The sequence below is a fragment of the Arvicanthis niloticus genome, chromosome 1, assembly GCF_011762505.2.
Source record: "Arvicanthis niloticus isolate mArvNil1 chromosome 1, mArvNil1.pat.X, whole genome shotgun sequence".
In the NCBI taxonomy this organism is placed as follows: Eukaryota; Metazoa; Chordata; class Mammalia; order Rodentia; family Muridae; genus Arvicanthis; species Arvicanthis niloticus.
The window spans coordinates 60,222,717-60,235,354 of record NC_047658.1 but is presented as its reverse complement, the minus strand read 5'-3'; the positions used below and the strand labels follow the sequence as shown (position 1 = coordinate 60,235,354).

Below are 12,638 nucleotides of genomic sequence, written 5' to 3'. Positions count from 1 at the left end.
CTCAAATAATGTTTGGTTTCATTTAATTTTATTTTTTAATCCTTATAATTCACTGGAAATAAAAGGGAAAATGTCAAGTTTAATTGACTCACGGAGCTTAGAGAAAAAGGGCAGAGCATTTTAAGGAAATTTAATAGATTTAATGTTTCCATTACAATAAATATTCGTTTGGGCAGGTTGAATGTACTCAGAAATTAATGAAAGCCGCCTCTTATGGTAAGTTCTATCACTACATCCAAGGGTTGGCCAGAAACACACTTAAGGTGCCTCATTTCTTGAGGAAGGGGCTCATGGCTTGAAAAGCCTTGCTAAGAGCGGCATGCCTGGGAATCCCGCACTCATCCTCGCGCCACAAAAACCCTACGTGCAAGTGCAGAGCAGCTTGGTCATGGCATTTGATGTGTGTGTGTGTGTGTGTGTGTGTGTGTGTGTGTGTGTGTGTTTAATTCAGCAGCGCTCATCAGGAAAAGGAAGACAATTGAATTCCCAAATGACTTTCACTGTCTTAGAAACACTGGAGAAGGGGAGACTCCAACCTCAGAGAGGCTCAGGGCTCAAGGGGATTTGCAGATGAAAAGGTCAGGTGGACTTCAGTCAGGCCCCTAGGTCCCTGGCTGAGAGAATTTGACTTGTCCCGATCTCTAGCTGCACTTCCTAGGTATTTAGAGAAACTTGGTTTCCCGCCTTTTCTTCCCTCTCATGTTCCTTACTCCAGAACTCTAAGACGATTAGGAAAAAGTACTAGTTTTGTTTCCCTATTATTTCCAAAGCAGAGGGGACTCAGCAATAGATGCAAACATCACTGTGCATTCCGACAGAGAGGCATAAGATATCCTAAGCCCAGCAAAGGTATCTCGGTACCAACTCTGAAGAACTATGCGCTGCCTCCCACGCATGCCCAGCCCACAGCCAGGCATCTTTCAAACATTTTCCTCTGTGCACAGCCTCTCTGGTGTGTGTCTCATCCTTTGAAAACAAACCTATCTTTAAGGCATTCAAACTTATAATCAAGTTAATTATCTCTGAATCTAAACACCAACCAGTGGCTTATTATGGACTTAGAATGATTGAGACAGGTAAGTACCATTTGTCTTCCTTTCCAACTCTAAGCTGCCTGCAGGCTGAGCCATGACACCACAACGCTCTCTAATTAGCTATGGCTTTGTCGACTGGGTTAGAAGCGGTCTTTGGGGGAAGGTTGAATCTTGTTCACTTTCGTGTCCTATATTGTGCTGTTTCTGAGGAAACATTATCCAGATTTCACCTCAGTGATGCTGGTCTCTCCTTAATCACCGCTAATTTCTTAGCTCCAGCTGATCAGCATCAATTGTCTCAGTGAAAGTAAAAGGTTTACTTTCATGGTTCCAGACTCTTGTTAGCTATAGCTGATTCTTCAACCCCAGCTAACCAGAACACAGATTCTTTTTTTTTTTAATTAGAATTTTATTTATATTTTATGTACATTGGTGTTTTCCCTGCATGTATGTCTATGTCAGGGTGTCGGATTCCCTATAGCTGGAGCCACAGACAGCTGTGAGCTGTCATGTGGGTGCCTGGAATTGAGTCTACATCCCCTGGAATAGCAGCCAATGCTGAGACCTCTCCCCCCACCCCACATCCCTACCCAGAGCACAGATTTTTAACTCAAAATATGCAACAGCTGTGATAGAATATTTTTGGGCTCCCAACCTTCCCTCTGGTAAGCCAGGCCTCCAACTTCTGCATTGCTCTCAATATTCTTTTGTTTTTCTCTTAAGACTTTATTTAATTCATGTATATGAGTACACTGTAGCTGTCTTCAGACACACCAGAAGAGGGCATAGGATCCCATCACAGAGCCACCATGTGGTTGCTGGGAATTGAACTCAGGACCTCTGGAAGAGCAGTCAGTGCTCTTAACCACTGAGCCATCTCTCCAGCCCTATCTTGCAAGTTCCCATAGGACACAGATCACCAAGCTATGAACACTCAATGGCTTTTTAGTTCAATGTTCCAAAATTCTTCCACAATCTTCCACAAAACAGTATGTCCGTCACAGCAATACCCAATGATCCTGAGACCGATTCTATCCTAGTTAAAGAATATAATTCTAATATAGGGACTAGTAGGCCAGGCAGTGGTGGCGCACACCTTTAATCCCAGCACTTGGGAGGCAGAGGCAGGTGGATTTCTGAGTTCAAGGCCAGCCTGGTCTACAGAGTGAGTTCCAGGACAGCCAGTGCTACACAGAGAAACCCTGTCTCGTAGAAAGGGGTTTTAGTCAATTTTTTTAAAGTACCACCATATATACCAATTATTCCAGTGTGTTTTCATTCTCTTATTTATTGTTGCCTTTAGAGCAATCCCCGTTCACTGGCCTATGTGCCATATTGCTAAGCGAATTTTGTTTTCCTGTGTCTGCCTCTGCTCATTTAAGTTCAGCCATGCTTCAGGAGGGTTAAAAAGGACAGCTTCTGCTCTGTAATAATTGCCTGTTATGCCTGTCAGTGACCCAGAAAACAGCCCCACCATCCCTTCTTAACCTCAGAAGGACCAGGCAAACCTCATAATAAATAATAAATGATAGACCTTCCCTCAGGCAAATGTCCTTTCGGGAATTGAATTTGCTAAAGAACTGAATGAAGCCAGTAAGTACTGACACCCATCCCCCTCTTCTGCAAACAGATCACAATTCACAAGAAGGAAGTTGAAGAACTGGAAAGTATTATTCATCAACTAGAAGAGGAAAATTTGCTGCTTATTGACCAGTTATTTAACTGTAGACTTGTGGATCTCAAAATACCCAGGTGAGCCACTCCATAGCAGTTAGCATTTGGTGCGACCAGAATACCCTGGTCAACGTCATTACATTTCTAGAAAGCCTTTTGTAGACATTATATCTGTAAAAAGTTAGTGAGATTTTGTTTTGTTTTGTTTTGTTTTGTTTTAAAAAAAAAAGATGATTTATCGAGGTGTCACTTGTCATTCGAGTACTCAGGAAGCTAACACAAGAGGATTACTATAAATTCAAGGCCAGCATAGGATACATAGTCCTTGGCCAGCCTGGGCTGAGTAACACTATGAAAAAGAAAGATTTAGTTCTCCAATGCTTCCACTTAGATGGCAATGGTCAAAGTCAAGGAACTATGGCTGGAGAGATGGCCCAATTGAAAAGCACTGGATGCTTTTCCAGAGGACCTGGATTCAGGGTTCAGCACTCACAGGATGGCTCACAACCATATGTAACTCCATTGCCAGGGGAGTTGATGCCCTCTTCTGGCCTTTGAAGGTACTGCACACATGCACGCAGGTAATTATTACATGTAAAATAATAAATAAACAAGTAATTTAAGAACATTAACAAACAGTAGTATTGCTGCAGCTCCAAATATATAGAAACACTGTGTGCATGTGCTTTAAATAACCTATATGTATTTTTTTCTCTTCCTCTCCCTCTTTCCTACCATCCTCCTCCTCCTCACACAGAACCCAGGACCTTATACATGCCAGGCAAGACCGCTAACACCGCGCTACACGCTCAGCATTTCTTGCTGATTGGTTGTCTTACTAAAAATCCACAGTGACCTAACTGGTATCATTCCTGTTCTCCTTCTGGAACATTCCCTCTCCTCGTACTCTTTCTGGTTAACTTCTGGTTCTATAAGACTCTATTTAGAGTTTATCTCCTCAGGAAAACCTTCCTTGTCCCCAAAGCTATCTCAGGGGGTGCTTTTTTTCGGACTCCCAGAATCCTCACACTACTCATTACACATCTCACCAGGAGTTGTCACTTTGGAAGTCTGTAGTAGTTTATCATTTCAACAAGCCTTATACTCCTGCAGCACGGAAAGCAGGTCCCCGGTTCTCTTTTGTCTCCATACTCTGGGGAGGAATCAACGCTGGTTACCACACGACAGGGTATTTATTAACTGCTATTTGTACGTTTAGGAAACTGTACATTACTCAAGCCGCTGGGCTGCAAGTGACACCCGAAGACGAATCTTTGAATGTGCCAGAGGCAGACACAGGTACAATTTCCCTGTGAGGAGCTTTTCCTCGCGTTAAAGCACAGCAGCCTGAGTACCTCCTGTGGGCAGGCATCCCACGTGCAGGAGCGCTGTGAGGATCAGAACCAGCTGGGCTCCTCTCCATCCTCTTCCCACAGTGCTTGTCCTCCTCTAGTCTCCTGTCGGTTAGCTCTTCCATTCTCTTTTTCATCCCTTTCCTTTCTCTGCCCCTCCCTTCCTTTTCTGCCACATTTTTCTCCTTTTTAAGGTATCGCTAAATAGTGCAGGCTGTCCTCGAACTCATGATCTGCCTGCTTCATCCTCCCAAATGCTGGCATTACTGACACGCTGCTGGGCCTGAGTTTTAATCCTATTTTCTATCAAGCTTGTCGTGTTTTATAATGAATTAGGTAGATGCTTTAGAGAGGGATAGGGTATTGCCTACACCGTCATAGTTTGGATAGCACTTTAAACAAACAAAATGTCAGCGTACCCCTTAATCCCCAAGTGCTTATGGTTAATGTTAACTATAAGAAGGACATAGAATCGTTTCCTAAAATGGGGCCACCTCTTGCTTTTATATAATCTATATTATTTAATGATTTATTTATTTATTTATTGAGTTTTTCAAAACAAGGTTTCTCTGTGTAGCCCTGGCTGTCCTGGAACTCTCTCTGTAGATCAGGCTGGCCTCAAACTCAGAAATCCACCTGCCTCTGCTTCTTTTATTATTATTTTATTTATTCATTCCATAAAATCCATACTTTCTTCCCTTTAAACACTTTGGGTTTGGTGGTAGCAGCACTAGGGACTGACCCCAGGGCGCCACGGATGCTTCAGTGTCATGGTAGTGATTAAGCTAAGTCCCTCCTTTAGCCCTAAATTTTACATTCCTAAGTTCAAAGTTCTTCCAAATAAAAAACGTGACCAGTGATGGCGTTGTATTTTGTAATCTGCTCAAAATATTATGTAATTATTTCTTTGCCTTAATCCCAGAGGAGAATTTGCAATTGCCCTCCAAAGGGGAGAGTGAAGACACATTGGACCTCTTACTGGGGAGCAGCCATGGGACTAGCAGCTCAGATAGCCAGCCCAAGAAGATGGAAAGTAAAGAAGGCTCCTCCACAGAGATGGAGAGCTCCATCACTAAGTATTTACTACATGAAGACGAACAGGATTTCAAGGTGATTGTCACAAGAACACGGTTCTGACTAGAATGCCAGTGTCTACAATTTGGGCAGAAGGAGATCTAAACTGCAAATACTGAAAATTTGATTTGTAATTCTTCCCAAAAGTAGCCCCCCACCCCCATTGGCCTGTCCTGGGACACTGTTTACTCTCACCAGCTACAAGGTTTATTTATAGATCTTTAGTACTAAGGTGCCACTTGTCTTATGGTACATCATAAACTATCCCAAAACACAGTAGTTTAAAACAATACTTCGTATTTACTTTCCAGCTTCCATTATTGGGAATTGAGGAATGGCTCCCCTGGGTTCTCACCCGGACAGTCACAGCTGAGTGCTTACTAGGGCCACCCTCATCTGAAGCTGGGATTGGGGCAGAAGGCCCACCTCAAAGAGGTGGGTGGGATACTCCTATGTCAAGCAAGATGATGGTGGCTACACCAAGGCCTTGGTTTCTCCTCACATGAACCCCACCAGAGGTGGCTTGAATATCCCTCTGTTAAAGGATGGTGTCTGACTTCTCAGGGCGAGTAATCCCAGTGACAAAAGAGAACCGCTTTAATGCTTAGAGACCACATGCTGTCACTTACATTATATATCCACTGGTTTATCTAATCAAGCACGAAGTCTATATGCATCTTGATGGAAGATTGTGTGGAGGCAAATAGACTTCAGCAAACCTGTGGGGTTGGATATAGATCAGGCCGTCACTGTAAAATGCCCTCCACCATGGGATGCCAGAGTAGCCCATGGATCATTTAGAAAGCTCTCATTTGTACGTATCTACCCTTTCCTTTTCTCGTACTGCCCAGACCTTAAAGGTTCTAAAACTTAAAGTCTGGTAGGAGAATAAAGGCAGTAAAAAAACAAAAACAAAAAGCAAAAAAACAAAAACAAAACAAAAGCCAAACAAACTAGAAGAGATGGAATAAGTCATCATATTAACTAATAATTCACCGCAACTACCATCAAATGATTATTTCTTTACTTAAAATAAAATCACCCTATGTAGCCCAGGCTAGCCTCATAGTTTAGAGATTCCTTCCAGACTGGCCTCAGACTCATGGCTGCTATTCACATGCTTCTGTATCCTGAGTGCTAGGAATTTGCAGAACTTCTTTTTAAAAGCTTCACTGAATTTCTAATTCTGGTAGGGTTAAGAGTCCATCAAATACGGGCAAAGAACAACTCCAGTTGAAACCCAGCTTGATTGTGGTGGGTTTTCTTTGTTGTTGTTTGTTTGTTTGTTTGTTTTTGTTTTTGTAGACTGATCCCAAGACCTCTCACATACTAGACAAGCACTCCATCTCTGAGCTGAATCACTTCAAGTGACCATTTAAAGACTAAAAGCTAAGAGTAACAACATGGCTCGTAGGAAGCACGCTAGCTAAGTGTGTAGAAGGCTCTTGGTTTGGCTTCCAGCATTTAAAAAAAAAATTAAAGGATGGATGTTCTAGCGGTTTTACCATTGAAATGCCCAAACACCACCACTTGCATTCTGAGATCCTGATTCCTGGTTCATCATGCTGATACGTGGCCAACTGTGGGCAACAGAGCACAAGCCATATGCCCCTGGGTTGCTGCCAAGTTTTCTTGTAAGCATTGATGGAGGGGCTATGGTGGCCATGTCGTAGAACATGTAGACATCCATCAGCTTTGTGTTAGTTTGAAAGCTACATCCAATGGCTAGCAGTTTGAAAGATAAGGCATTGCCTCTTCTTCTCATAAATACTGAGCACCCTGTAACATGTCAGGTACCTATTATGCTTGGGAATCTCAAGAGAATGGGAAGCTAATCTCTCAAAGGAGGCATTACAGAAACAAATAAACAATTGCCGTATAAAGAAGAGCCACACAATTTATACTGTCTCTCACTGACCCTGTTTATCATTGCATCCCAGCCCTCCATATGGAACATTCCAGAAAGATTTGCTGGTGTGTGTGTGTGTGTGTGTGTGTGTGTGTGTGTGTGTGTGTGGTATATGGTGTGTTTTGAAGGAATAGAACACGTGGATTATTGCTTAGGAGTCTTCCCAGGAAGGGCCTGAGAGTTTGTGGCTGGCTAGAGGATTTTGTAGACTTTCCAGTTTGTTTTAATTGACTGATTATACTTTAACACAATGAGATAAGTTTTGTGTACATTAGCCAAAAAGTGTGTGAAAAGATTCAAATCCCTGGACAAGTTGCTCAAGGATTACATCATCTAGTCTAAGTAGTCCTTGCAGGATCCTCCCAATGAGTTTTGAAGAATACCGTATACTGTGGCTATGCCTTGGTAAGTCAGGGACTTACCACCAACTTTTTACAGATATAATGTCTACAAAAGGCTTTCTAGAAATGTAATGACGTTGACCAGGGTATTCTGGTCGCACCAAATGCTAACTGCTATGGAGTGGCTCACCTGGTTATTTTGAGATCCACAAGTCTACAGTTAAATAGCTGGTCAATAAGCAGCAAATTTTCCTCTTCTGGTTGATGAATAGTATTTTCCAGTTCTTCAACTTCCTTCTTGTGAATTGTGATCTGTTTGCAGAAGAGGGGAATGGGTGTCAGTACTTACTGGCTTCATTCAGTGATGAGTTTTTTACCTTCTTCAACAAATATGCCTTCATCAATAAAGCAGACTCCAACATCTCCACTAGCTGGGACCCTACCCACCTCAACTCCCTTTGAGACATGTAGTCTTCCCTCCTGGTCCCTGGGCGATCTGTCTACTATAGCCCTCAGGGAATATAAACTTAAAAAGTACATTTTTTAAAATTCTGCAGTGGATTTCCTATTCCATGTATGATACTGCCGTCACATAGTCAGCATGGCAGAGAGCTCTGTCAGGTAAAGGTCAACCCAAGCAAGGAGCATCTATCTCATTTATCACATTCACCTGCCAATTACGTCTCCTTTTGTCTCTTTACCACAGGAATATGTAAACTTGGGCCCACTGGCACTGAAGCTAATGAGTGTGCAGGGCAAGAAAATGCCCATTCATTTTCAAGAAAAGGAAATTCCAGTTGAATTCTATGAAGACATGCGGAGCCCTGAAAGTCGTATCACACATAAGATGATGAAGACGTTTCTTTAGGCCTGGGAGGCACATCCTGAAAACCACCTTTCTTTATAAATTTTTTGTGAATTAAAGCGCCCGAGTTGCTCACTTTACTCACACAGTTGTCCTTTATCAAAGCTGCTGTTTCTAATGGTCGTAATTACCTTTAAAATCCTGGCTTCGGGTATTGAGCTATTTGATATATACCTGCCTATCAAGAGTGACAGAAAGTGCACTGCTCTCTGTACTTATATATTTAGAAGGTAGTGATTTCAAATCCATCTCATTTGAAAAGTCATGGATTCACTCAAGAATCCAATATGGAGTAGTTGTTAGAAATGTTTTTAAGAAATTTTAGGATATATATATATATATATATATACACACACACACACACATATATATATAAAATTTTCTACTTCCCCCTCTGGGTACTAAATAATCACTGTAATGTAAGCCTGTCTTTAATCTTATTTATAATGTGAATTAGTTTATCCTTTGTTGAGATAAACTACCCTGACAATAGAAACATACAAGAGAAAGGGTTTATTTTGTCACACATTTTGAAGGTAAAGTTTATCATGCCAGTGGGGGTGGGAGTTAGGGGTAGGGTTAGGACTAGCAGGAGGTTGGTTGAGGTTGGAGTGGGTAGCTAGAGATTAGGGGTAGACGGGAGGGAGAGGGGTTGGGATGGGGCTTAGGGGTAAGGGCTGAGTTGTGTGAACCCGGACTGTGGCAGCTGCTGCTTGAAGTAGCTGATAGCATTATATCTGAACTCAGGGAGCAGAAAATGAATGCTAAACTGACCTCATAGATTCTAAACAGCCAAGTCCCCAAGCCTTCTCACTCCACTAACCTAATCAAGAGAATCCCTTGTAGGATGCCCAGAGGCTCATGGTCTCTCCCAGGTTTGCCTAGAGGCTTGTCTCCTAGGTGATTCTAGAGCCTCTCATAATACAGCACTAACCATCACATGATAGCAACATAATAATAATAATCAATATAATAGTAGTATTTCATTCATTTAAAAAAAAATATTTCACTAGCAGGAAGCTCTTTCCCTCCAGAGCTATCTTAAGTCTGTCTACCAAGTCCCCATGCAAAGCGACTAGCACTTTCCCATAAGGGCACTGTAAGCCAAGGCTACGGTAACTGTATGGCTTTAATCAGCAGTCCTTTTGCTACAGACAAAACCACTGTATTGTGTTTCTTTACTTGAGAAGGTAAACCCCTTGCCTCACAGTGTTATTGGCCATTTTAGTAGTGACAACTGTGCAGCGCAGTCTTGAGCTCAGCAGGGTGATTTCAAATGCTAGCACGATCCTTGGTCATTGTAGGTTAACTTCTCCAGTACTGGTCATTTTTCCTAATGTCCTCAGAAGGGGGCAGTGCCACCACCGACTGAGTGCTGTTAAGTGAAATACATTAATTCCCATTGCCTTCAGTGCTTCCCAGCCCTTCCTGATCTCTCCCAAATCATTCATGTTTGCCCTAGGAATCAACAGCAGGTAAGTGCCATGGCTGTTTTCCATCTCTCTGTTCTGTGGGCCCCTCATTCTCCCTGATGCCTTGATGTTTCTGCAAAGATGTGATTTCTGTAACCCTCTCTAAGAGATGCCACTGATGCTCCTCGGAGTTGGGTAGGGCCCATATGCTTTCATTAACTCTGGGTTAATTCTGTGTTTTCCGGGTCACCATGTCTCTACTTTCATAGAACAAAATTTCTTTGGAAGCTCTGGATGTAGACACAGGGCACCATCTCAACCATAGTCAGATACGGTTGTTGCTGGGTCTGTTATTCTTTTCCATGGTCCCTCATTTGGCACCTGTGTGCACATTCATTAATTTTACACTTACACTTACACTTACACACACACACACACACACACACACACACGGGAGGGAGAGAGAGAGAGAGAGAGAGAGAGAGAGAGAGAGAGAGAGAGAGAATATTTGGTGTCCAGTCCACAGGCTTTCTTCCAGCTCTCCAAGCCTCACCAAATCTATTAAAATGCCTAATAGGCAGGTGGTGGTGGTGCACACCTTTAATCCCAGCACCCAGAGACAGGCCAGCCTGAGCTACAGAATGAGATCCAGGGCAGTCAGGGCTACACAAAGAAACCCTGTCTCAAAAAGCCAAAATAAACAAACAAGCCAACAAACAAATGAAATAAAATGTCTATTAGTCATGCACAAAAGTCAAAATGTAGGCTACTGGACCGTTCCAGACAACTCTCACCCTGCTCTCTGAACACCAAAAGCATTGCTTTAATGTACTACATCAGTGATTGCCTCAGGCTTCCAACTTCCAATACATTTTAAATGTTTTTGTTTCCATTGAGACAGCATTCTACTATGGAGACTCATCTCAAACCCTTCATTCTCCTGCCTCAGATTACTCCTTGAGTGTTGGGACATGGTATGTGCCATCACAACGAGTCCCATAGAGTCATCTGTCCCCTGGTCCTCATGAGAAGGATTCTGTCCACAGATCAAGGGGGAGTGGGTAGAACTAACTCTCCCAGCTCTGGTTGTATCCCCCACTCCCCAGGTCACATTAGTTAGCAGTCTTTATGCCAAAGGTCATAGCTCCACTTGGAAGGCTCACTTTATATGGCTTCTCTCAAGGTCTAGCTCAGGCCTGGAAGAGGTAGCTGTTTCACCTGTCAGTATCTGAAGGGCATTTTATTCACTATCTGTTCAGTCTCCCAACAGTCCAGCCAGCACCAGTGTGCATGCCAGTTTTGTTGAACTTCTCTTAAAAGTTCTTTTTTAATGCAATCTCAGCCTTTTGTTGGGAGAGGGGAAGACTAGGAATACAGATCTGGGAATTAGCAGCAAAAGACTGAACTTAGAATTCTGAAAGTATAGATGATATTACACAGGGGTTGCGTGTCAGCAGAAATGGGAGCAAAGGACCCAGCGGGGATGCTCTATCTCGTGGAAGTGGAGCCTGAAAGAAGAAAGTATCAGTCTTGAGAGACTTTAAACACAGGTGGACTAAATCTAGATGAGATAGACAACTGGCCCTGGTCCCCAAGCCAGTCCTGGCCAACTACAGTGATATACCCCTGACCCAGCCTAGAATTCTATACACAGAGAGTATTCTTGAAGATGAGTCCATACAGGGATGGCTCCTCAGTTAAAAGCAGTCACTGTCCTTACAGACTCAGGTTCTGTTCCCAGCACCCACACCAGGCAACTTACAACTGCCTGTAACTCCAGCTCCAGGGAGCTGCACATGTGGAACACACAAACACAGCCTCACACACATGTACATAAATAAAAGCAATATCGTTTTAACTTGTTGAAGATGAAATACATTTGCAGACAGTAAATACCTTAAGTAATCTGTGGATGGCACAGCTGTGTTGCCTGGCCCTACAGATATCACAAGAGTTACCTAGGCCCTTAGCAACCTCCATTCCCAGTCTTCTCGGAAGAAAACAGGTTGTACATCTTTTCCTTTGAAGAAGCAATCCTACATGTTTAACATTCCTAGTTTCCCTAGGGCTATCTGTGAGGGCCAGAGAGCCTTTGTGCTCTCAATAAATTAGTAAAGTAAAATTAAATGAAACATTACAAAATACTTATTTATTTTTTTAAAGTTCATGACGAAACAAGAAAGCATGGACAAAAAAGGAAGCATAAGCTGGTGTATTTGAAGTCAGGAACAGCTATTCCAGTGTGGATGTAATATTCCAACAGAAAGATGACAGTGTATATATGTATTTTAGATGTATTTTTTTTTTATCTCTCATGTGTGTGTGCATTCACATGTGATTGAAGTACTTGTGGAGGTCAGAAAAGAACATCGGATCCTCGGAGCTCAAATTATAGGCAGTTGTGAGTCATTCAACATGGGTGCTGGGAACTGAACTCTGGTCCTCTGGAAGAGCAGCAAGTACTCTTAACCAGCGATCCATCTCTCCGCCTCAAACATGTCTCTTTTTAAAAGTAATCTATTAGGACAAGGAAGTAGGCTTCAGGCAGGAATCTGACATTAGGCTAGAACAAAGAAGTAATTTCAGGTAGGAATCTAAATCTTAGGCTACAACAAGTAATCTCAGGCAGGAATCTAAATATTAGGCTACAACAAAGAAGTAATTTCAGACAGGAATCTAAATTTTAGGCTAGAACAAGGAAGTAGGCTTCAGACACGAAAATGACCTTGGGCTAGGACAGGGAAGTAGGCTCAGATTCTTTGGTCATCCTGATAAGCCTTTAGAAACAGTGATCACAGGAGTGTTCACGTAACTAGGTTTAATGCCTTGCTTTTTTTTTTTTTTTTTTTTACCATTTGTGTTTATTGTATTGCTTGTTCCTTGACTATTTGCATCTATTTTATTGCTAGACCCTCAATCTAGAACTGACCTTAATACATTCGTGTACTCAAATGGTATAAAATCATAAAGGAAGAGG

General features: G+C 42.4%; 1 protein-coding gene across 1 annotated transcript in view; it reads left to right on the top strand.

Annotated features, from left to right (window-relative positions):
- Positions 1–8,328, top strand: part of Ccdc83 (coiled-coil domain containing 83) — a 41,690-nt gene extending 33,362 nt beyond the window's left edge. The window contains exons 8-11 of the mRNA XM_034489480.2: positions 2,665–2,786; positions 3,928–4,007; positions 4,983–5,170; positions 8,091–8,328. Coding sequence (XP_034345371.1) covers positions 2,665–2,786; positions 3,928–4,007; positions 4,983–5,170; positions 8,091–8,252 — 552 coding nt within the window. The 3' untranslated portion in view covers positions 8,253–8,328. The remainder of the gene's footprint in view (positions 1–2,664; positions 2,787–3,927; positions 4,008–4,982; positions 5,171–8,090) is intronic.
- Positions 8,329–12,638: the final 4,310 nt, after the last annotated feature.